General features: G+C 32.4%; 2 protein-coding genes and 2 long non-coding RNA genes across 6 annotated transcripts; all 4 read left to right on the plus strand.

Moving 5' to 3' along the window:
• Nucleotides 1-132: 132 nt before the first annotated feature.
• On the plus strand, nucleotides 133-6017 carry LOC125054420 (cecropin-like). Of its 3 annotated transcripts, none has more exons than XR_007117706.1 (2): nucleotides 133-1321; nucleotides 5551-6017. XR_007117706.1 is itself a non-coding variant. In XM_047656303.1 (2 exons), exons 1-2 carry the CDS (start codon nucleotides 1226-1228, stop codon nucleotides 1725-1727), a joined length of 192 nt encoding a protein of 63 aa, XP_047512259.1. In that variant the 5' UTR covers nucleotides 1146-1225; the 3' UTR covers nucleotides 1728-2147. The 3 variants fall into 3 exon arrangements, 1 of the variants encoding a protein (XP_047512259.1); XM_047656303.1 differs by lacking the exon at nucleotides 5551-6017 and adding an exon at nucleotides 1632-2147 and having other exon boundaries at nucleotides 1146-1321; XR_007117705.1 differs by lacking the exon at nucleotides 133-1321 and adding an exon at nucleotides 4192-5066.
• Nucleotides 6018-9204: 3187 nt separating this feature from the next.
• Nucleotides 9205-10467, plus strand: LOC125054419 (cecropin-like). The gene is made up of 2 exons (XM_047656302.1): nucleotides 9205-9384; nucleotides 9899-10467. Exons 1-2 carry the CDS (start codon nucleotides 9289-9291, stop codon nucleotides 9992-9994), a joined length of 192 nt encoding a protein of 63 aa, XP_047512258.1. The 5' UTR covers nucleotides 9205-9288; the 3' UTR covers nucleotides 9995-10467.
• Nucleotides 10468-19398: 8931 nt separating this feature from the next.
• LOC125054679 lies at nucleotides 19399-20844 on the plus strand. Its single transcript, XR_007117737.1, has 2 exons — nucleotides 19399-19743; nucleotides 20711-20844. It is a non-coding gene; the product is annotated as an uncharacterized LOC125054679 (long non-coding RNA).
• A 454-nt stretch (nucleotides 20845-21298) lies between these two features.
• LOC125054860 lies at nucleotides 21299-25499 on the plus strand. The gene is made up of 4 exons (XR_007117783.1): nucleotides 21299-21457; nucleotides 21855-22002; nucleotides 23422-23516; nucleotides 25361-25499. It is a non-coding gene; the product is annotated as an uncharacterized LOC125054860 (long non-coding RNA).
• The last annotated feature ends 1288 nt before the right edge of the window (nucleotides 25500-26787 follow it).

The following is a 26787-nucleotide window of genomic DNA, read 5'->3' on the forward strand; positions in this document are numbered from 1 at the left end:
TAACATATTCTAAAATTTCAGCTTGATCGGTGCAGAACTTACCTATTGAGTTTTTGAAGAATACACAGTCCAACATAACATTTTTATATATGTATATACTTATATAGATATATTCCTGTACTTTAACGAAAGTATACATATTATATTACACGTAAAGGTACTGTTGCATTATAACAAAAGGTATAACGTGTTTCCTAAATTGAATAACTAAATAATTGTGACGATTATATATCTATAAACATCGATAAAAAATATGCTGAATTTATAAGCGAATAACTTTAACACAATGACACTTTTTTTCTCTATTGACCAGTGCTCTCTATAGACATTAGAAGCATGTCCTACCACAATAACGGTGGCACTTTGATGTTTTTTCCCATCCAATATCCAATACTTCACTCTCCCTCCAATACCCTCCTTTTTCCTGTAATGAGAAAATCAAACTTTCTTTCAAACTAAAGATCTAGGTTTGACTCTCGACGAAACAATAAAATTATATTTTTGCTCATATAAAAAACAAAGAGAAAATTAGCAGTAGATTTCTATTAAGTAAAGATTTATTTTTTAATAAAATCAATACGTTATCGTTGTGATATTAATGGCGTGATTTGAGTCATAAACGTATCGTAGTAGTAAAAACTATCACTGTGTTGCGCCGTGCATGATATTAATTCCCTCTGTACTAGTAAGTACCTAGATTACTGAAGTCATGGGCTGTTTTCATAAGAAATTTTTTAATTGTTTTCTCAAAAAAGTGAAATTAACACAATTCTGGATGAATGCCCTAGCTATAATTTTTGTTAAACGTCATTTCATGTTGTCTAAAAATTCGTATTACATATAATTCAAAGGGAATCGGGAGATCCCTGACGACCCCCGTTATCACGAACAAATAAGTAAGTTCATACAAAATAATGTAACGCTATTATAGACTTTATCCCATTACAATAAAGATGACACTCACTCAGCAGTTAGCTCTTGGACGCAGATGTAATGTTGCCGTCATAATACACATGAATACTACTAAAATGTTAAGCGTTATCTATTGAGAGCTTTATTTCAATAGCAATAACGTTCAGTTTATATTTATTTTTGTTTATAACTGGTTTGGTACGTTTGTCGTTAACATACAATATAAACTAGACGCAATGCAAGAATCTTCACAATACAAAAAGCAGCACGGTTCATAACTTGTTAGTGACAAAGGAGGAAAGAAAAATCAAAAATGAATTTCGGAAAACTGTTCTTCTTCGTCTTCGCCTGTGTCTTGGCTTTGAGCTCGGTGTCGGCGGCGCCAAAATGGAAGATTTTCAAGAAAATTGTAAGTTTTAATGTGACTTTTTTGGCTCTAATCCCTAACTCCACTGCAATTTAACTACATTTACTCTAATCACTGTCATTAAGTCAGACGATTGGATTAATTATATTTCTTCTTCTTCAATTTAATACTCTTATGGACTTATTATAAATACATTTATGCCAATTGCCACTAGAATTTGCTCATCCTCTCTCTCGACTTTATGAGAATATTTACATAAAATTTCTTAAGAATACGTTTATAGGATCAGGTCTAAAAACACTTTATACTTTACTTATTGGTACTTGCTCACTGATTAATAAAAATTTTTCAGGAACACATGGGTCAAAACATTCGTGATGGTCTCATCAAGGCTGGCCCTGCAGTACAAGTCGTGGGTCAAGCTGCAACCATCTACAAAGGAAAATAGAGAAACAAGAAGAATGATGCCATACCGAAAATGAGGAGTTATTTACAATAAGAATTCAAGACCAAAACTTTGAGCCGAAAGGAAGTTATCGATTTTCAATACGTTGATGCCTCGATCTCTTACTTTGGAAACAAATGGATTTTAACAAAACTAGATTTCTCATTTACAAGTTCGTTTATTTCATATCAGCGGGATTCTGTAACCAAAACCAAAGACTATTTATTTAGTTAATAATAGCTAGGATTGGAATCCTATGTAGTTGAACTGGTACCAGCGGCGGTGGCTGGTGGCTATTTGGCCCTATTTATATTATGGTTATGATTCTATTGCATATGATTATCTGTACTTACTGCCCCACATCGAAATAGGTTATTTAAATGTAAGATCATAGTATTATTTGTAAATAAATATTAAAAGTCATGTCTGAATTTTAATTGTTCCTTTTTTTAATCAGTTACTATTATGCAACGCAGAGTTAAAACATTAATTACGTATACGAATCAATTTATTAAACCCCTAATGAGTTTACAGTATACCTCTGTTACAAATACAGTGCAATCAACAAACGTAGGAATTTTATATAAAAAGAAAATTTGTATCTAAACAAGGATTAAATTCAAGTAATTTATTATTAATCCGTTCATGATCTTGTTTGCTCTGACACAAATCTTCATTCAACATGATACAACAGAGTATAAAACAAAGTTACACACATTTTACGATTAATTTTTCACTGAAAATTTCACAAGTAGAGTACTTTCTTAATAAAACTTCTCTGTGAATTTAGAGCAGTGTTTGCACAACATAACGTTTCAAGCACTTTGTATCCATTGTGGTTACCGAGAGACTTGAAACATCGTATTCTGTAAATAATATATTCATTAAAAGAAGTTTTACTATATGTGTCGTGCCCGCGAAAACCAAAGACAATATAATATTCAAATTGCGAAACGTCGAAACAATACAACATATAGAAATAAGAGAACATCTTGCGATGACGCTTGCCAATCGGTGACTTGGAGTTTGAGGTGATCTTAATAGCGACGTACATTATGTATTTCGTAGTAGCAAGTGGGTTACTGTCAGATACTAGTTACCATACATTTTTTTATATTTCAAGCTGGTGCGAAGCGCGCACTGCCTATGACATAGACATAATATAGAATGGCCATGTCGGAGCAATGGAGTTATTTTTAACTGCGATTATCATTATGTCACAAAGCTTGTAAATTAGCAACATCAAAGTCAAATTTGTTTGATTTGCTAATATTGCTGAATCTTTAACTTAATGAGCATTCAATAGTAGATAGCGATAGTGATTCCATAGTCAGTATTATTAGGTTGGTGCGGTCCTCAGCATTCAGGTGATTCACGGCCAAGATCCATGCCGAGGTTAGAGTCTCATAGGATGCCCTTGTGATAGACGTGGGAAAAGCTCATTTCAGTTTTCCGCCAGAGTTACGCTCGCAAATACAGCTCGAGCTGGGCTGTCAAGGCTCTTCAGGCCGATCCAACCTTTTCTACCGTCTTTAGCGTCAATTCCTTCGTGAAAACTTCGAAAAACATTAAGTTTAACTTTAGAAAAAGGACCTGAATTTTAAAATTCTCTATTCGCTGAGCTGTTTACTTTAATCGCAAGTCTACAAAACCTAAATTAGGTACCACTAAAGTGCTGTTTTCATGTCTGGATGGGAGATTTCTACGACCAGATCCTTTCACTTGACCGTATTCAACAAAGAGTGATTCGAATCGTTGACGACCAGTCACTTTCCGACGTTTGTCGTTCCATAACCAAGCGTTTTCGTAAAGCATTTATTGCCGCGCACCACGACTATGAGGAACCATCTGCCCATTGAATTATTTCAAAACCTATTTGACTTAGGGTCCTTCAAGAAAACAGGGTACTTATTCTGAAAAGCTCGGCAACGCTTTTGTGAGCTTTATGTCACAGGGTGACAGTATCAAATAACATCAGGTTATCCTGCCTGTGCCCTGCGGGTCGATTAGAAGACAAGATATTTTATGTTTTCGACAATTCTCTGTGATATTCCTGTATTTTGCCAGAACATTATACCTATATTATATAATATACATTTCCATACACCTGCATTTATCGGAAATAGGACTAACTGCGACTCTGCGTTGATTATAGGAACGAAAAATCATATTCTTAGAAACAAAAGTTCACATGTTTAAAAAACTGCCTTAAAAACGTTCCGCAACTGAACATTTTTTAAGGCAGTTTTTCCCACCCTCCACCACTATGTGGAACCAGGTGCCCACTGAAGTATTTCTGAACCAATTCGACTTAGGTCCTTCAAGAAAAGAGCGTACCAATTCTTAAAAGGCCGGTAATGCACTCGCGAGCCCTCTGGCATCGAAAGTGTTCATGGGCGGCTGTTTCACTTAACATCAGGTGAGTCTCCTGCACGTTTGCCCCTTGTTCTATAAGAATAAAAAATGTAATGAGAATTTAAAACAAAAATAGAATTGGAAATATAATTCCATAATTTATGAGAATTACTATACTAATGTAGACAAGGGCTTTTTATTCTCTATAACCATAGCTTATCCCACCACAATATCTTTTTCTAAATTTTGAATATATTATCCTGTAATAAGAAATGAAACTAAAGGCCCAACGTTCGAGTCTCGACGAAACAATAAAATTATATTTCGCCCATAAAGCACTACTACTACGTTCTAAATTTAGTAAGTAGTCAGCTGAATTTATGGTAATTTATCGTTTCCATGAGAAAAATTGGAATTATTGCCACAGAAAATTAACTTAATTTTAGTTGTGTGTCTCACGTATAATTATTGTTAAGCGTCATTCTATGTGGTCGAAAATATTCGTATTATAATTCAGAGATGATCGGGAGATCCCTGACGACCCAGGTTATCACGAACCAATTAGTTCGTCTTACTAATGACGCATCGCTATTTTGGACTTTATTTCATTGTAATAAAGACGCCAATTAATCAGCAGTCAGCTCTTGGACGCAGATGTTATGTTGGCGTCATAATACACATGAATACTACTAAAATGCCGTGCGTTATTTATTGAGAGCTTTATTTCAATAGCAATAACGTTCAGTTTATATTAATTTTTGTTTTTAACTGGTTTGGTACGTTTGTCGTTAACATGCAATATAAACTACACGCATTGCAAGAATCTTCACAATACAACAAGCAGCACGCTTCATAACTTGTTAGTGACAAAGGAAGAAAGAAAAATCAAAAATGAATTTCGGAAAATTGTTCTTCTTCGTCTTCGCATGTGTCTTGGCTTTGAGCTCGGTGTCGGCGGCGCCAAAATGGAAGATTTTCAAGAAAATTGTAAGTTTTAATGTGACTATTTGGGCTCTACATGCTAAACTCATACTGCGAAATAACTTTTTCAGTGATTTTAAATCAGACTATTAGAGTAATTCACACAAAATTATATTTTTCTTTCTCAATTTAATACTCTTTTGAACTTGTTATTAATATTATTAGCTTTAGCTCATCCTCTTTCTCGACTTTCTTAAAAATATTTATATGAAATTTATTTAGATAACTTTCATATGATCAGGTGTAAAAACATTTTATACTTTACATATTGGTGAGCTCACCAACTAATGAATAAATATAACTTCTATAACTTTTTTCACTGATATTAAATCAGACGATTGAAGTAATTCTGAAAAAAATATAATTTTTCTTCTTCAATTTATTACTCTCTTATCCTCTCCCCTCAACTTTTTTCAGAACGTTCATAGAATCAGGTCTAATAGCTCCAGTTTATAATAAGAGTTTCTCATTGATCAATAAACATTTTCAGGAACACTTCGGTCAAAACATTCGTGATGGTCTCATCAAGGCTGGCCCTGCAGTACAAGTCGTGGGTGAAGCTGCAACCATCTACAAAGGAAAATAGAGAAACCAGAAGAATGATGACATGCCATGCCAAAAATATGGAGTTATTTACAATACGAATGCAAGAACATAAAGTGAAGTTATCGATCCTCAATGCCTCGTTCTTATTTTAGGAACATATGCTTTCATAACAAAACCAAATTTCTCATTTACAAGTTTGTTTCGTATCAGCGGATTACTCTGTAACCCATACAATTTATTTGTTAGGAATAGAATACAATGTAGTTAAACGTGGTACCGGCGGTGGCTGGTGGAACAGAACAGATTCTATTGTACATATATGCTTCTCTGTACTTACTACCCCACATACTCAAAATAATTTATTTGTAATGTAAGATAATAGTATTATTTATAAATAAACATTAATAGTTATGCCTGAATTTAATTTAATCCGTCTGTCTAGGTATTCTAGTGTTGTGTTATCATACAATAACTTTTAATAATTCCCTTATACGATCTTTAGGCCCTGAATTTGAATAAATTAATAAATAGCTTTTAAATTTAGTTATCTAATAAGAGAAGGAGAAGAATTTGAAGGAAGCCTTCACTCCTTCAGTGGTCGTGTACTTGTATTAATTATAATCACTTAATTTTTCTCTACTTTATAAGACCTTCTATCGATGCGAAGTGGTGGATGACCTGTAACACAGGTACTCTTACCTTTAGCAGGCATCAGTCTCACACAAACTATCATTTTCCCTAAACAGAAGTAAGACAATTATTTATTTATAATAGTATATAACTGTCACTTGTTTATGTACTGTTTTTGTGAGAAATGAATAAAGATTATTATTATTATAATGATGTAATGTTAAAATTCTAGTGCTCGAATTCGGTTCAAATGTTTGCAAATCGAAATTTAACTCAATAACAAACTTACTTTTCGTTGGTGATTCTAATATTGAGTTAAAAACGAATTCGACTCACAAAGATACATATTTAAAGATACTTAGCGAGCATGGACCTATGTGTGAAATATTGAAAAAAGAAGAGAAACAAATAATAATTAAATTACTCAATCTTGTATAGGTCATCCGGTCATCTTCTCCCGCGTTTCCATTTTAAGCCCGTAATTGGCAGCGTTAAAAAATACCAAAACTATCTCGAAAAGCTTAATATGGCTACGGTGAAGACTAGGTTAATGTTAATATGTTATGGGATAATGTAAATTAAAGCTACAATCTGTATTTTAATATAACTCTTTGTACTTACTTTTAATTTGTACTATGGTTAATCATCTTTGGAAAATAATCATATAAACTTAAAAACTTTAATGATTTACATATTAATTATGAGCATAACCAATAACTACCACCACACGGTTACCTATCCGTTTTGCCAAGAAAAGTCAAGACTTGAAATAATTTTAGTAGGTAAACCAAAAGTAACGATTACAAATAATACTTAAATAAACGTGCAATTGGCTAAATAAAATATTTCATAGAGAAATTAGTTCTCACTAAAATAAAAACTTAAAGTACCTTCAATAAAAACCGTAAAAAAACAAATATTTTTCTTTTAACAACAAATGCACTCGCGTATTGCTTTGATTGAACTGTCATAGCATCGCCGGTTGCGTTTGAAACGAATAAAAAAAATTCCAAAGCGATATCTGCTATAGATTTAAGGAAATAATAGTTATTCTTCTTGCCCGCAATATGCTTTTTGCCTGGGATTCCCCTAGGTACTGTCAAACCTCAATTCTTAGCACAATTGTGATCATCAAAAATTATAAAATTTTATATAAAAACGCCTTTATTACAATTACAAACTTAATAGGGATTCCTTTAAGTAATTTATAACTAATACATTTACGATCGTGTTAACTCTGATACAACAAAACAAAATATTGCAAATTAAATCATGATGTTAGGCTATAAGACAAAGTTACATTTTATTTTGCACTGAAAATTTCACAAAGAGGGTATTAAATACTACCGAATTGTCGGAACTATACACTTAACGGTCGCTGCTATATAAGTGACTTTTTACCTTGTACCTCTTTGACTTCCGAAACAAGAGAACACCTTCTTCTTGAAAATTGGCGACTTGGAGCTCGTAGTGGTCAGTCTCCAAGGCGGATATACCTTCATTATATGTAAGCATACAACTAAATACCTAAGAATACCATCGCTGAAGGTTATCAAATGTTGTATTTTGTAGCGAGCGGATAACATTAAGATGCTGCCATCTGTAAAACCTGCTGCCTGCACTTACATCTTGATTAAAATATATTTTACTCCGTACTTCATACAAGAAAACTTTAATTTTAACCCTAGTAGCCAAGATCTGACGTCAGTCTTACGTTAATTTAGCTACTAGGGATGCCTCTTTTGTTGCATGAAATAGAGTGTTTAAATCATTCTTCTGACGACAAGTGAGTAATTTTACTTTATTTTTTAAAATTTTTAGGGAATAAATAAAAGATAAACAAACCCAATATTAGTTACTCAGTTAATAAAATTCAATGAGAACTTGTTTTACTTTTTATTTTTCCATACTAACAATATTACTTTAGTTTTAAAATAACTTAAATCTTAAATAAAATTCAAAAAGTAATAAGAACTTATACTAAGGAACAATTTAAACAGCCTCACATGTTTATTTCTTTATATTACAAGAAACAAAACACAATTTGTTATTTTCATTCATAGATCTATGTATCGATCGCTCGCCGCTCGCGTAGTAAAATAGCGTCAGCAGCGCGTGCGGTGAAATAGCTTTTATTTACATAAATTATGGCAACGGGATCTGATCGAAAACCCGGACTACAATGTAAACCCCGCCCGGACGCTCCCCGGACATCTTCCAAACTAGGACAAATCCGGGGAAACTCGGACGAATGGCAGCCCTACATTAAGACAGTTTTTTTATAGATCAGAGCGCAAACGCCCGGAAGCTCAGCTGTAAAAAATGATTTATTATTTGCTTGGGAAAAGCTTGAATTTTAATACGAAACGTAGTGTAGTAGTAATCAGTATTATTTTTGCACCGTACTAGATATAAAGAACCCCTAGTCAACGATCGCTGTACTATGTGTATGTAGTCTAGACTATTTTCTTATCTAGGTAGTTTTCTTGAGAATACACAAAACATATTATTATTTTAGAACCTTTAATAGTAATAAATCTATTTAAAACCACCTTCATATTACACACAGTTATACACAACCGAAAAGTGAAACAGACATAAATTTGTGTCTGCCAAGATGTAAATTTGTTCAGCTAATTCCATGTTAGCAATCAAAAATATTAGAATTGCCATTAAGAAGGAATCGGGAGTTCCCGCTCAGACCAGGTTATCGCGAACAAATTATTATGTTAATACAATACAAGGCAGCGCTATTATAGATCTTATTACAATGACATAAAGTCTTTAATAACTCTGTGATCGGCACTTATACGCAGATGCAACGTTGCCGTCATAAAGCGATTGATACGACTGAAACGCCGAGCATTACCTATTTACAACTTTATAGCAATGACAATAGAGTTTAGTTTTAAAGAAAAAATATTTTTAAGTGGTTTGCTATGTTTGTCGTTAACATGCAATATAAACTAGGAGCATCGCAAGAATCTTCACAATTCAACAAGCAGCACGCTTCATAAGTTGTTAGTAACAAAGAAAGAATCTAAAATCAAAAATGAATTTCGGAAAATTGTTTTTCTTCGTCTTCGCATGTGTCTTGGCTTTGAGCTCGGTGTCGGCGGCACCAAAATGGAAACTTTTCAAGAAAATTGTAAGTTTCCAAATTATTAATTTATATTTTCGTACATGAAAACTTTTTTTATACATCATATTAACAATTTTACAGTACTTGGTTGAGTCTAATTAGATTGCAAGTTACTATTCTGTTACAAGTGTTCTGTTGAATCTAACTTCTCTCAGTTTTCTGGTAATTTACCAGACATTTTTGTGTTTTTAAAGTTGTATTAAATGTTTGTAAGTTTTCTAAGCCCTTTAAAATGTTTTATTAACTATTAAAATTGCTTCTATAAAAACAATTTTGCTGAACATATGGAAAATCTATGAATTATTATTGTGCACTTGTCGATATATACTTACGGTGTCTACATTAAACTACAATATTTTGATTGATAGATTGCTGTTAACAATAAAATTCTCTACCTGATGCTAAAAATGAGCTAATCTCTTCTTCTTCTATGTCAATGTTTCAATCTTTACTATGTAGAATCTTTAGACCAAAACAATAAAAATAAAAACATGATCTAATAATAAACATGTTGTTTCAGGAACATATGGGCCAAAACATTCGCGATGGTCTCATTAAAGCTGGTCCGGCAGTCCAGGTGGTGGGCCAAGCCGCCACCATCTATAAAGGAAAATAGAAAAGCTGGAAAATCAAGGCCATGTCAATAAGGGCTTATTTATAGTAATAATGCAAGACCAAACCTTCAGAGAAAAATATATTCATCAATTCAAATGAAAAAGTTGAATGCTTGGACCTGATACATATTCTAGAAGATTTTAACTTTAGCAACTACCTACATTTTGTATCAGTGGCGCTACTCTGTATTATTCCCAATTATTGACTCATAATTTGCTGGAATGTAAAAAAGCCCGTATTCCGATAATCATGACGAGTGATTATGCTATTCTGCTGGAATTTTCTACTACCTATTATTGAAATAGGTAAGGAATTTACGCAGTAAGCCTGCAGAATTTATAAACTACCGCTTCTCTGAAGTTTGGTTATTGGTTCTATTGTAAATAACTCTGTACTTACTGCCCCAAATACTTGAATTTATTTATTTCTTAATGTAAGATATTAGTATTATTTGGTAATAAATATTTTTAGTCACGTTTGTATTTTAATTAAATGTGTATTCAACAAATCCGAGGCCCTGTTTGTACCATCAAATATACAAATAATCGAACAATTATATTCCTAATACTATTCCATGACGAGTATTAAATAAAACGCAACTTTAGTAAAACAATGTTTGATCATTTATATAATTCGAGAATGACTGGACCGATTTTTATGGTTCTTATATTTGCCTCCGTCACGAATAATTACTATTAAAAACATTGGAAAATTGTCGTAATATTTAAATTAAAGAAAAAAAATCCAATACAAAACATTTACTGTTCAAATCGTGGACACTCTCCTCTCAAATTAAATATTTAAAAAAAATCCAATCGACAAGATATATCAACAATATTCGGAAATGGCGATTATTTATATGTAGAATAATGTCAGTAATAAAAAAGAATTGACGTATAATATTGGTTGTCAAATGCAGCGTGCGTTCAGATATGTATTTTTTCTAAACTAAAGAATATATAACAAGCTACTTATTATACATCTGTTTTTTTAAGTTATTGTCTTAACAAAGTAGTAAACTTAATATTTATTTTGTATTTTTGTAACACTTTCAGAAAATCATAAATTAAATTCAGCTAATCTGTAACACGACATTCATTGACCGTTAGGCGATAGAAGTTTATCGGTTCAACTAGTTTTTTTATATATTTACATCAAAAAGATTTCGATATGTTAAAATAAATGTAATTTATTATTCATCCAATCACGATAAAACTTTAACTTAGATCTAAGACAATTGAAGTAAAAAAGTTTTACTTTAACTCTCTTTAATAAAAAGGGTATTAGACAATACAATCTAAAACAAAAAACAATTCGGATACCAAAAGTTTAATTAATTATACATTTTATTAGTATAAAAAATCAAATTAAAACATTCTTATTTTCATACATAAAATTAGTAAAACTTACAACATATAGATAGTAAAGCTTCCTTGGCGGAGGCTCATCTGATGTTAAGTGACCGCCGCCCATAGACACTCTTAATACCAGAAGGCTCGCGAGTGCGTTGATGACCTTTTAAGAATTGATACGCTCTTTTCTTAACTTCCTATAGTCGAATTGGTTGGAAAAAGCTTAGTCTTAGTCTTTTACTTACAAAATATTGAATGAAAGAATTAATTACGAAAAACTATATCGAAAACAAAAATTCTTAGTAACGTTAACGACTTAAGACTTAAAATGTGTTTCCACCAAGGTAGCACACTATAATAACACATTAAAGTATAAAAAATCCTTAATATTCTGTACTAGAATTATCCTCTATAGACGTTTGTAGCTTGTCCCACCACGGTAACAGCTGGACCAGCTTTGATGATTCCATTTCGAATATTTCGTCCCACTTTTTCCTGCAACAATTACGATAGATATATACCAAATTATACCAAAATGATTCACTCGGTTCACAGAGTATAATTGTTTTAAGGCACTGGAATGTCGACTAACTGTCACACAAACCTTCAAAAATGGGCTTAAAAATTGAAACCAAAATATACCTGTCAACATTGCTTACTTATATTACATGATACATATACAGTCTCGAAATGCGTGAATACCCAAATCTCAAAAACGACTTAACCGATTTTATAAAATTGATCCCAAAGTTGAAATATATTATATATTTAAATAATCAAGTCTTTGTTTTTAATTTATGTTATTATTATTAATTACTTAAGATGTCATGTGGAACATGGTGTAATGGTTGCAGCTCCTTACAAACGTTGTGTAAAAAAAAACATGGCGATTAAAAAGAGTGGCGGAGAGTTTATTGCCAGTTAGAAGAACTTCTTCCGTTCTACGCCCTTGATTTGAGAACTGGCACTAAATGTAAAGCTAGAAGCATTTCATATACAGTTATTTTTTTTGACGATCATAAGTGTACATTGTGTTACCTATATGATGAAAAAAAACAAACAAAAATATCAATCACTATAAATGCACACCATTAATAGGCAAACACCTAATAACTATTACCAACTAACAACATTCTTAAAAACTATAAGTATATGATTAAACATAGCGAGAAATATAAATGATAACTTATTGAAAATTTTGAAAAAAATGGAGGTGGTAGCCAAAGGGCGTAACTCTAGGCCTTGACTTACCTACTACGTGGGTAACAATGAAAATGTTTAGAACTGGCCTGTTAGAAACTTTGCTAATGAGAACTTTTTTTGAATATCAATATTAGAAATCTTTGTAGTATATTGCATTCATTTTTATTTGTGAATTGGCGGAACATCTAAAACTTTTAATACACGTGAAAATTAATCTAAGGCGAGAAAATTTTCGGTCAATGATTTATTATGACTTTCGTTGTGGGATTACTCATCAACAACGCTATGATAGGCTGCGATTAGCATTTCTTAATGAAGCTCCATCCTGTGCCACTATTTACAATTGGTTTAACGAGTTTAAGCGTGGACCTAGCAATCTCAATGATGATCCGCGTGAGGAACGTCCTTTAACAGCTACTACTAACATCAGTGCTGTGCGACGCATGATAGAGGAAAATAAGAGAGTGACCTATCAGCAGATACAGGCAAGCCTAGGCATTTTCAGTGTTACCTAGGTACCATCTCCCACTCACATAATTTGTAATGTTATAAAAAAGAAACAGTACAAATATATTTATACTTACAAATTTCTTAAACACTTTCCATTTGGGGCTTGGTAGCGCCATAACACATGTTGTGAGGAACATCGTGAAAATGAATATACTTATTTTATAAAAATTCATATTTGGTCGCTCTCTTGGAAGTGTTGTATTTGAGTAAAATTTTCACATTTTATACATTTCTATGTGGAACAGTGTACTATCACTGATTGAGGTGTCATAAACTTCTTTAATTTCAAAGTAAATATTTTTAGAATATTTTTATCTTTTCGGATATTTATCTTAATTTAATTCAAGAACAAAAGAAAGATGATCTATAAGATACTTGTAATAATAAAATTAACAGTGGCCTGCCTAAAGCTGTCTATGTAGGTTCAGTTCTGCGATTGCTGCCTTGCGATTCTGTAACTCACTTTTCGAACTCTCACAGCGGTTTTCACCGCGGCGGTCGCGCTCAAATCAGTCGTAAAGCAGTCATTTAACGATTTGCGGAAGGTCACCTACGCGTTGGACTGACCAAATCAAGTCTGCCGTAGGAGATTCACTCAATCAGTGCAGCAGGATGACCTCTAATAGGCAACGATGGCGAAACGTCATGAAGCGCATCACATCTGCCCCTTCTATTACCACTACTTCATAGCGATCACGACTGCTCTGTCAAGACTGCACCGGATAGGAAGAATTGGGTTAAACCATATAAATTTAACTTATTTTACGTTATACAGAATTTTTCGCTTTATAACTCCATGCGTTATAAGATTAGCTTTATTTTTTGTTATTCTAGTTAGTTTTATGTCTACGTTGTTATCTGATATTTTGTTTTTGTTGTTTATTTATTCATTTTGGTTTCTAGGATTGCCTGTAAGAGATCGGTAGTTAGTCATAAGACCATCCGTTGCCCACTGTACTATTAATGCAACAAAATGTTGATAAGTGTACAAGAAAGAATTTAAGCAGTTTTATTATATTTTACTATTATAAAATTAAATTTAAAACGTGTCAGCTATCAATAAAATAATAATACTCTTAAGTTATCTAGTACATATATTTAGACAATCTGTGTCGGAAGTATTTTTTACTATATTAAGAAGTTCAAACATGACGATAAGCAAAAGTGTGCAGTAAAGTCATTGAACTGCGGGAACTACCGCAATGAATGAATCATTATTGGCATATCGGCATATTTTAAGTTTTCCTTCCGCCAAAAAAATCCCCGAACATATTTCAATTTATTATATTCTCATTCTCGTTAATAAATTGCTTCTGATATCGATGTTTCGTGTAATCCATGTGCCACCAAAACATGGTTCCACAAACACGTAATTAATGACATCTGTTTATACGTGTTACTTTGTTCTCTTATGATAATATGATTATATAATATATATATATATATAATCAGTGAGTATAATTAATATAGTGTGTATATATATACACTATATTAATCTTCCATCCCACACTTCATCCTTCTTAGGCAATTCATTTACGATCTCCGCCATTAAGTTGTGGAATACGCTGCCTGACTCCGTACGATTGGCTACCTCTCTTTCATCTTTTAAAACTCTTCTGTATAATCATTTCTTAACCTTATCCTATCCTCATCAATCGTGACTTGTATAATTCTTATGATTCCTTTTACATCACTATTCGCTGTTCATGTATTTGTAAGATTAGTTTTTAAGTTTTTAGTTTGTTATTAATATTTTTTTTTGTATTACTTTAGATTAAGGATTCTGCACTTCTCGCACGCATCATGTGTCTTTTTTTTAGTTTTTCTCTTAACTAGGGTTGCCTGGAGGCTGGAAGAGATCGCTTATTAGCGATTAGGCCGCCCGTTGCATCCCTTATAATTTTTATGTATTGTGTTTCTTATATTTTTAGCAACGAAGTGTAAATAAATAAATAAAATAAAAAATAAATAATCTAGAATATTTAGTAGTTACCTATATATCTATGTTGCGTCCATAAATTTTTCCCAAGGGGACGGAAACCGTCATATTCATCTCCCTCCACTCTCTTATTTATAGCGTACACGCTTATTATGCTATATTGGGACTGTGGCCTGCCCCTTTCCAAAACATTATTATTAATTATAAGCTGTGTTGGCCTAGTAGCTTCAGGCTTCAGCGTGCGACTCTCATCCCTGAGGTCGTAGATTCGATCCCCGCCTGAGCACCAATGAACTTTCTATCTATATGCGCATTTAACATTCGCTCCAACGATGAAGGAAAACATCGTGAGGAAGCCGGCTTTCCTTAAAAGACCCAAAAAGTCAACAGCGTGTGGCAGGCACAGGAGGCTGATCACCTACTTGCCTATTGATTGACAAATTATCATGAAACAGATAGGTACAGAAATCTGAGGCCCGGACCTAAAAAAGGTTGTAGCAACACTGATTATTTTTTTATTTTTTCATAATTATAATGTTTATATACGTAGCATTAGTTAATACTACAATTATAATATTATAGTATTATATTTTTTTGGTAACCATAATTCGTGCCTATCTATTAATTAAGCTATTTAATAATATTTAATTCTGTATCAAACCGATGATATTTGCAATACGGCTTACGTTTGCGATACAAACAGCTTTGTATAATTAGTGTTGCTAAGTGCAAATATACACAATTGACATAAATTGTTTAGTTTCGAAATGCGGATTCGTTGTGGTCTAGTTTTAGTACTAATGATGTTTAACCGTTATCAATACTTCTGTTCAAAATGTTTGCAGAATAAATACGCAAGGCGCGATTAACCTAGAACGAAATAATTTCATAATTAATATATTTCTTTCCCGAACATATTATAACCTAATCACCGATTTTAAAAAAAAGAGTGGCACAATTATTCTCAAAATGAAATATATACACTTTTTCAATTTTGAGATCATCGGTTATAAAATTAGATTTTTAGATTAGACTTAGAGAATCTGATTCGAGAATAGTGAATATAATATTAGGCTTTAAATACCACTTCGTTAAAATATTATTAAAGTATGTTATATTTAACTTCGGTGGCCAAAGGTAGTTATATAATCGGTGCGTATAGTTGGTTAGATATTTTTAAGTTACTTTGGAAGTTAAAATGTTGTAATTAAAAACGTACCGTAAGTACCAAATAAGTTATATATGTAATACTAGCGACCCGCCCCGGCTTCGCACGGGTGCAATGCTGATACTAAATACAATACAGAAAAACTGTGCGGCCGGCCGGTACCGCCGCAAACGCTACGTCCCGCAATTTTTAAATCTGTAATATCTTCGAAAATATTCACTTAAATCATACGGTGTTAAGGGCCATATAGATCTATATTAAATGAACAATGTATTCAAGGTATTTAATTGGTTAAGGATTAATGCTGTATTGGTTAAAATCGCTTCGAAAATTAGCCATTATTTGTCGTAAAAAGTAAATGACAAAAGAAGTTATTGTGGGTTATCCATAAGAGATAGACATATACGGACTTTTCTGTAGACCTTTTCAATGTGTACAATACTTAGTACATTATTTTGATAAAACTCGTAGGGTTCAGCCTGCGTTTGCAATGTAAGCGGAAAAAATGTAATTATTTACGACATCACATTAGAAACCTCAAAAATAACAGTACTTCTCCACTATTTAATGGATGTTATTATACATATAAACCTTCCTCTTGAATCACTCTATCTATTAAAAAAACCGCATCAAAATCCGTTGTGTAGTTTCAAAGATTTAAGCATACAAAGGGACATAGGGACAGAGAAAGCGACTTTGTTTTATACTATGTAGTGATGATGTATATGACCATTTTATTGTCATCAGTTTCGTGGCACTTGAAATATTACCGGTTTATGAAATACCGTTTTCAGTAGCGATTAACGTTCATGCACAAATGACCATAAATTCACATTCTAGGGAAAGAAAAATGTGGAATCGACAACATCCGACTTTCAGCAAATGCACTATAATTTTGTGAAAAATTGTACGAGCGAGCGTAAAACGCAGGTGTTTGGGACAAATGGCAAGTTTAAGAGATTGTTTTTGTTTGTGTACCTGGTTGTTTCTGTAACAGCTGACCCGGCAGATTTAGAATGGGAACTCTTGAACTTCGTTAGTATAACTTTGCCTTAAGACAATTACAATTTCTTTTATAATTATATCGCTTACATTTTTTATTGTTTCTTAACATTCATAAGTTACACAAGGCAAGTTTAAAGGCACTAAGGTTTAGGATCCCATAAAGATAAGAAGAAAAAGTGGACGAACATAATAAAAATGTTGTGACGTTTGAGTTATAATTAGGCTCGAAAGAGTTTTATAAGATTTCTTTCAAAAGAATTCGCCACAATTACAAAGCTTATGGTATTTTTAGAAATAATTAATTGATATAAGATATAATTTAAAAGATGCTTCAATTTACAAATGAAATATGTAACATTTATATATTTTGTCGGCATTATCGGTTCTTTACAGCTGGTTAGCATTATTTTGTCTAGAATCAACCCTAGATTAAAGATAACTTATTAGATTGTATGTCTTTCCTAGTTATTTATAATGACACCTAAGAATTTTCACACGTAGTCCTTTTTGTGATTTTCCACAATTTGCCTCGCGAAAGCAGACATATTTGGATTGCGCGTAAACAAATTTTCATCCATAAAAATAAAATCACGTAGTCAAGTCTTACGTACATTTATTTAGTACATTGTTTTAATGTTAGAACTAAAATATCTCCTTTATCAGAGTCAGAACACGAATTGTGTTTGTCAATTGTCAAAAATGGAAGAAAAGGGCAGAAGTAGTATTATTGATATACAGTTATCAGGGTAATTAGGTCGTTTGGTTTATAATAACACCCAATACGCCTTTCTATATAGTATAAATACATTCCTACACAAGTGAATACAAATATTAAGGACAATACAGTGAAAAAATATTTTACAATAACAATCCAAGTCTCATAAAGCTTAAACAAACATAGGTTAATTAAATTCAACAAACTGTACGGGAATGTTTTCATAGAGAATATTATCCTTAATTTAATATAGTTCGTTTAGAATATACTTTTATCAAAATTAATTAATATTAAATCTTTTATATATGTTGAATAGTAACATGATTCTTGTAAAATGTTAGGCTAGGTATGAATTTACATCGTGAGGAAACGGTCTTAAACTTCGCGCTTCCATATGTTAAAAAAACATATAGATTTGATATATATTTTTCGACTATGAATCTTACCCTTAGGACTAAAAATAGACGTCGTGTGTCAGTTATATAAGACATAATAATTCTAACGTAATAATGCTGGGCATAACTGTGGAGTAGGGATAATTAAAGGAGCTTTATCCGGGATTCTCCGTTATTTTTTATTTTAAATGCACACGTATGCAATAGTACATATAATCAACAAATGTAGAGCAATACATAAAATAAAACGTTACCTACTTCACTAGCATTTTAATAAGCGCCTAGTGTTTTTATTTCAACCAACAATTTACTTTTATTGCGTTTGATGAAATCTAGGCGTCTCGCAAGAGCGGCAAGTGGAACGTTTGTTTCACCAGAGATAATTTTAGTTCAATCCAATCGCTGGGCTAAGCAACACTCACCTACCAGTCGGGACGTTGTCGTAAATATTTATCAAGTAAAGCGTCTCAGCAGTCCGTACCAACATTTAATAGAGTGACCACTGCCAAACGCCTTCTATTCTGCGGTTTTGTTCAAGTGTTTCCAATTAGGGCGATATCTAGTCAAGCTTAAGTTATTTAATTTGAATGCAAATTCTTGTCAAGTTAGAACTAAATAAAACGGGTTTCCACTTTTGTAATTCTCTTTTGGCAACATATTATATTATGGTATAAGAATGACTTACAAGAGATTAGGTAATACGATTAGTAAGGTTAATTCGTCTTTATTTAAGAGCACTTGTGTCTAATAATACGTCATAGACATTGACGTTTATTTACGCAACAATTCATTCGAAATAAGTTAAATTGAAAAATAAGTGATGGTAATGGATCTATTATTCCTGTTAATCTTTTGAAAGTTAAACGATATAAGCCGATGTCTTAAATTCCAGTGCGTTGTATCCTATAACAATTGTTTTCAATAAGAAACTATACATATTTCTAAAAAAAAGTGTGTGTGTACATGGGTTAGAACTTAGAAGTTATACTTCTTTGGCGTATCAAGATAAAAATCTTATCAAAAATTTTAATCTACGTTTGTAGAAAAAACGACACTAACAACAGAAAAACTAAAATTTTGACTATTCCTTCAAGCGCGCGCGCGCGCATCTAAAAAATTTCCTCTCATCATTTTTCCTGACGCGCCAAAAGAAGTATAACTTCAAAATGTAATTACAACTACTGCTTCAAATCTTGCGGTGACATACCGCGTTTTATAGATAATCTAAATACTATTAAAAACCTGTAAATGAAAACGTGATTCACGTTCACAATCTTTGACGCATTAAATTTAATGAAATATAAAGACATGTTTATGTTAAATGATGCAGGTATATAGGCGAACACTTTAAGTTTTATTTCTATTTAAAAATGAAGTTTCCACGATTTTTACTTTGCGTTATCGCTTTCATTTTAAATATTTTTATAGCATCTGCTGGGATTCCTAACCCATTGGAATTAATTGTGAGTACATTCTGGTATCTCTTAGCTCATTTCAGTTGTATGGTTCTTATGACATTTTCAGTCTTTTCAGTGAATATAATTTCGTACTTTCATATAAAAAATGCTCAACCATCAAGTTTCATTAAGTTTTTGCATATGGCTTACATATAATGTTTTATAATTATTCTCTATAATGATCTTTTTACTCCTAAAATTCCTAGTTACTTAAAGCAAAATTTTATGTTCCTCTCTGGCGGTAGTTTTGACTTGCGTTCCTTAGACAATCTAATTCTTGAAACTCCTATTCATAAATCTGAATTCTATCACTCCTCCTTTACTGTGCAAAGTGTCCTGCTATGGAATTCCCTACCAATTGATATTAGACGAGCTCAGTCTTAAAAAATTTTTAAAAAGCTTCTTTTTGATCTTTTTTTCTGCCCGGTAATTAGCTCTGATTATATATATTAATTATTGTGACTAAGTTAACCTTTTGATTGGCTTTTAAATTTTTGTTTATACATTATTGTTATCTTTTCTTTAGATTTAACTTTATTTTATTTTATTAGTAACGTGTTATTTTGAGTTTTTTTTGTTAATTATTTTTGCATTTCTTGTACTCTACCCTCTGTAGGTGTTTCTTTTTCATTGTTCCACATTAAGGTTGCCTGGAAGAAATCGCTTGTTAGCGATAAGGCCGCCCGTTGCCTTATAACTTTTGTAACCTGCTTTTTTTATTTTTGTTATGTGTATGTTTTCAATAAATAAATATTATTGTTATTCAAAAGCCATCAATATTAGTTTGCTTACGTCCAGAAAGATATTTGTTTAGTTCTTATGTCTATTTTCTGCAAAAAAATATATATATCTCAATGTCAACCCGTGATCAAGAAAGAAAAAAGTTGTGGCATTTAATTGTCATTTCAAAACGATATATTAATAACCTTTTTTGACTATATGTTAACTACTTCTCAGACACATATTTTTATAGAATGACGCAAAAGATGGATTGGAAGGTGGCGCAGAGGTGGCTGGATCAGCAATAGATGCATGCGGAAGTATTGTGCCTTGATTAAAGATTATTTTATTAATTACTTACTGGCCAAATAAATCCTGATACCATTATATAATTTGTTTGCTTCATCATGCAGTACATATTTAAAACTACTAATATGTATGTATGTGTCCTGATCCTCCTCTTGTCGAGAAGCATTATTTTATTATTTGGGGATTTAAACTAAAAAAAATACAGTGGCGCTACAACCTCTTTAGGTCTTGGTCTTGTTTCATGATTATTTTTAAATCTAATAGGCAAGTAGATGATCAGCCTCCAGTGCCTGACACACGCCGTCGACTTTTTGGGTCTAAGACATGTAGGTTTCCTCACAAAGTTTTCTTTCACCGTTCGAGCAAATGTTAATGCGCACATAGAAAGAAAGTCCATTGGTGCACAGCCGGGGTTCGAACCTACGACCTCAGGTATGAGTGTCGCACGCTGAAGGCACTAGGCTTAAACTAAAATCTTCCGATAAATCAAGTAACCTACTGAGGAATTTTAAATAAAACTACGTAAAATATCTGATTACATTAGGAATTAAAAATACCTAATTATAAAATCTTTGATTCGGGAAGTTTCTTTCCGTTCCGATCAATAACATACGTACAATTTTATGTTTATTTGATTTACTAGTAAAACCAATTCCTATGTTACGACATCTGTGTTTTGTTATATGTTTATGTGAGTATAAAATATGATTTACTAAAAAATAGTGAAATTGATTGTATGACATAAATTTAGAGCATCATAGTATACAATATAATAAATATGTAACTTCAATTGTTTCTTCTTCTTACTTTACATTCTACAAGGAAGCAACTTAAAATTATAATAATTATGGTTTCAAGTTTTTGTTTTACTTACAGAATGTTGTAAGACTATACAAGTTTTTTTTAAATATTACTTTCTAAGGCATAGTTCTCTAACCAAAACACGACTCTTGTAATATAATAAGTGTTTGAAAATCAACATAAAAGTGTAATAATAGTGTTATACACGAGAAAGAAAGATTTATCTCAATACTTAAGAGTGTATTAAACGAATTGTTTTTTCTAACCTTTGGATGATTAATTTTTAGTTATCTACGTAGACGCAAACTATGTAAATAAAACTATGACAAAACCTGGACGTGTAAGGTTCTATCCACGAAATTCAGTATTTCGAAAGTCCGACCTCATTGACAGAGGTTGTTCTGTGTTCTTAAAGGAATGCCCAGCAGCTTACAAGTAAGAGAATTGATTTGTCGATCACATGAACTTTCTTTGACATATGGTATGGTAATAAATATTATCTATGGTTAATAACAAGTTATACCTGTGTACGCTTAAACCTTTAAGCCTCTTTTCAACACCGTACGAGCCGTACGGCCTCAAAATTTCACCAATATCATCTTGATGGTTGGAGGTCTTCTACAGTCCGTTTCACAAGGCATTTTCTTTTGCGAACTAGCGAACTGTGGAATCGACTCCCGGTGGGGGTCTTCCCTCAGAGATACGACCTCCAAATGTTTAAAAAGCGAGTGTACCTACTCCTCCCTCAAAGGCCGGAAACGCACCCACTAAAAATGGGTGTCTATGGGCTACGAAGACTGCCCTTTTTGGTCGTCCCGCAAGCCCCCCTATTATATATAAAAAAAAAATAAGAATATTAAAATACCTTTATTCTTCTTCACTTCACTAATACTATATTAATGGTCGATTCCCGCCTTTTGAAATTGTGTCCTTTTAAATACTCAGCGGATTTCATTGTGAAAAGAATAAAGGGTTAAATAATCTCTATAAGAAAACAAAGCTTTACGCTGTCTATAGCCTTAGGGTAAGTGTAACACTTACCCGTACGTCAAATCCAATATGTTTTTGACATTCGGCAGGGACACTTATATTAAGATTTTTTACTGAAGATTCCTTTTTTCTGCGAGATTCATTCAATTTGACGATCATCAAACATTAAGTTTAAGTATAATTTAACCATTATCAATTTCCACATTGCACTTTACACTATTTTACACTACCACCCTCCACCTCCCATCCCATCCCTTCTAAGATTATTATCATTCTGGTGCGTACAAATGTAAACCTGTAAATCTCAAAAATGTAAACCTGTATCCTTAGTTTAGTAATTAGTCTTAGATTTCTGTTTTTCTTTATAATATAGTATTTCAGTTTCAATAATTGTTAAGTTACTATTTCGTTATACCATTGGAAGAGCGGAGTACCCTGATGTACAGGTCTCCCTAGACTTAGTTCAGGGGCTCCAATATCTGCTAAAAATGTGACTAGTTATTAAATAAAGATGTTTTAATTTTTTAAATTTTTAATTAAGACAGTGTAATAAGTGAAATTATTAGATTGTTTTAGGGTCTGTTTCACAATGTACGGATAAGTTCTACATAAGTTCCAAATTAGCTATTTATTACTTATTGGTAGGATAAACACTATTGTTGTGTTTCACGACTGTCAGATAGCGCTATTCGTCACATAAAGTCCATCATAAGAGTCTTATGAATGTCAAATAGCACAATTTATCTTCCAAATAATTTATGTGTTGCATAGCTATTTGGTACTTTATCTATACATTGTGAAACAGACGCTTAATGTATAAGTTTACTATAGTGCAGTTTATTTCTGATTTTAATTGATTTTTAGGAGAAATACAGTATGCGCCCGACACTATGATGGTCAATACAAAACATTTTCGAATTATTGCGTGCTTGAATATGAAAATTGTAATGCATGGAGACGTGAGTATGACGCTTCTACTTTCTCCCCACGGTTTTTAGCAGATACACCGAACTATCGAGTTGTGCTGACTCTATAACTGAGGTGATACGCAAAAGCATGGAACACTAAATTCCCATCTCCGTCGTGAACGTCATTGCGACTTTTCCACCTTGCTTCGACGCTGCTTGTAGACTCGCTGAGTGTAAGCAAGACACTTTTGGCTCCTAGTTGCAAGTCCTCGGACATCGATGTGAAGGAAAAAATATATAACACAATTGCAATTAAGCCTTAAACAGACTCGACAGGGCGTCCCAAAGTTATGGGACATGAAGGGAAAGTACCTTAAATATCGTAGATAGGGTATTTTACTGAAAAAAGACTTTATGTTATTTTTAAAAGTTAGCAATAATTTTGCATTCAAAGATTTTCTAAGCCTTTCTTGCCTCGTCTGGGAATCGAACCGACTTAAATATAAAAAAACACCCTCACTTTTATGATGCCAATCGAAAGAATGGCCAAAAACTAATAACTCTTCTTAAGTAACATAGTATTTAAAAAGAAAGGAAAAGCGTGAAATTAATATGACGACTCATTGGTCTAGTGGTTAGTACCCCTGACTGCGAATCCATGGGTCCCGGGTTCGATCCCCGGCTGAGACGAACATCGATGTGATGAGCATTTGGTGTTGTGCTTAGGTCTTGGGTGTTTAAATATGTATTTATATGTCTATCTATCTATCCGTTGCCTAGTACCCATAACACAAGCTTCACCAGCTTAGCATGGGAGTCAGTCAATTGGTGTTTCCGCCGGTGTTTGGGCGGAATTACTTAAAAAAAAAATTAATCAAATTAAAAACATTATCTATCGTATTTGGCATATTTTAGACAGGCGTAACTTGCCAACTTAGCCTGTATCTTACCTTCCATCAAGTAAAGTGCAGTCAACGCCTCTTTTTGTATTAAAAAAGTACCGATTTACAAGATATACAAGATCGCCAGTCAGCCCACGCTTACATACTGTTTACGAAAGAGATAGAGAAGAACAGGACCGATCGACACTGATAGTTTTTGGCTAGAGCTATTGTTACTGTGTACCGGTGCAGACCCGAAACTCACCTTTTTTTATTATGTTCTACAAAATTATAATAATATATTTTACTGTTGATAGGAAAATAAGTTCTTGTAATTAGGAAACAAAGGTCAGCTTTATGATAATAACGTTATCTATAGTTAATTAATGACTTGAATTGAACTGAAGCCGGGCAAGACTAAGCAGACGCTGAAGTAGACTTTTCAAAGAAAAATATCGCTCGGCTTTCCACAGACTAATAATGAACTCTGATCAAATATTTAATGAGTGTAATAAAATCCAAGAATATCTTATCTTACCACAATTGTTGGTGTATTTTTGTTTCTCTTCATATTGGATCACCCAATACGATTGATACTATTTGTGTTTGGTTTCGTAAGTATAATAATAAAGGGTTTACGCCTCTTGTAAGGGCCTTTTAGGGTCGCTCTTAACATTAGGTACCAGGGCATAAGACGGACAAGGAAATTGGAACCTTTACCCTAACAGAATTTTCGCGATTTTCGCCACCTAAGTAGACACCATTCGGTCGATTCTGATAATTCATCATAGGCGGGGAATAAATTACAAATTTATTATTGCTAATAATTATATTTTGTACTTTAATTTAATTTAAAATTGATTAACTCGGCGTCACCATTAGCTTAGCATTCTATAATCTATAAAGACTTTCTTCTATAGAGAAATATGACATTCGTTCGTACATATATTAAAATTACTTGTAACAATTAGAATTCGTATTTCTGAAATTTTTGTAAAAATATTTTCCTTTCAGAATGGAGTATGGTGAAAAATGAGCGGTGTTGATTGCTTTTTTAAATTGTTAAGTATTTCTTATCTCGTATATATATCAAAATATTTTTTTTAATTACTAAAACAAATTCCTTTCATAAATAATACAATAAATATTTTATAACACATAAGTTTTTCCTTTGAAAGAAGAAATATTTAATAATAGCAGGATGATAAGTACTTTTATATTGGCTCATAATTGCCTAAGCTATGATAAACATCATTTTCTTTTGTATTCCAAGCGAAGTCGCTTGGAAAAATATATAGTCTTTGTAAGAGCAAAATGGTTTGTCTAACCTTGACGTAATCGTTTTCTTGAATGAAACAGAACAATGTTAAAGAAAACAATTTTTTACCGGATTGAAGTTATGTATAGGTAATATTATAGTTTAACTACTTTTTTCTTATTTTTACTAATTCTACTAACATAGATCTTAATAAACTATTGTTACTAACTTACTAATCAATCAATGGACTGTATTTGTCTGATGAATAAAATTATTATTATTAGGTTACAATTATATTACATAATTTTAAATTTAACTGACGTTTCGCGTGCTTGGTCACGGTGACTGAAGACAAAAGCTGTTGAAGGTCAAAAAGTATCACAGCTGTAGAAAAAGTTGTATCTCTATATTTATTTCCCGGAGTTGGTATCGACTAAAAAGAAATTGTTTTCTTTATGTGTAAAAGTTATGTCAATAAAAGACAATACTACAGAACAGTGTTGATGACGTCAGCTTTCCTACAAAGATATATATGTCGGAGAAATATCTTCAGTCCTTCGATACTGTCATCGTCATTACCGGGTTAAGTGGGCGTCATTTGGATAAAGTGGAAGCACAAAAGACACGAATAATTATCGTCACATCGTCTACCTCTCAACACCACAATGCTCTACTGAATACTCAATCAGAACTGTCTTGTGTTCTCTGTTCGCATTGTCAAAAGTCAAAATGGCGCCTCGAAGCATTATCTCTGCTCCAATTGTTGTTAAAAAAATATATGTACTTTTATTCGTAAATAATGATTCCAAACTAAGAAACAATTAAATAATAACAATCAAATTAAATTATGATTCTTAAAAGAAACCGAAGAAATTTCAATGATTAACCAAAGCAACAAGAAAAATCAACGATTGATTGACTCGATCATAACCTTTTCTAATAATAATCATAACATTTCTTGATCATCCTTTTTGATTGGGAATGCTATTCCCTGACATATATTTAATTTAATTTACTTAATTTAATTTAATTAATAATAATAAACTTGACAATAAGCTTAAAGCTATGTATTATACTGAGAGACTGGTGCTTGAAAAAGGTTGGGAAAACCTGTTATTACAAGTCACCAGTCCCTCTTGAACATAGTGTTTCAAAAAGTATTGCTAATTGCTAACAAGTCTTT

The sequence above is a fragment of the Pieris napi genome, chromosome 12 (genome assembly GCF_905475465.1).
Source record: "Pieris napi chromosome 12, ilPieNapi1.2, whole genome shotgun sequence".
NCBI classification, from domain to species: domain Eukaryota; kingdom Metazoa; phylum Arthropoda; class Insecta; order Lepidoptera; family Pieridae; genus Pieris; species Pieris napi.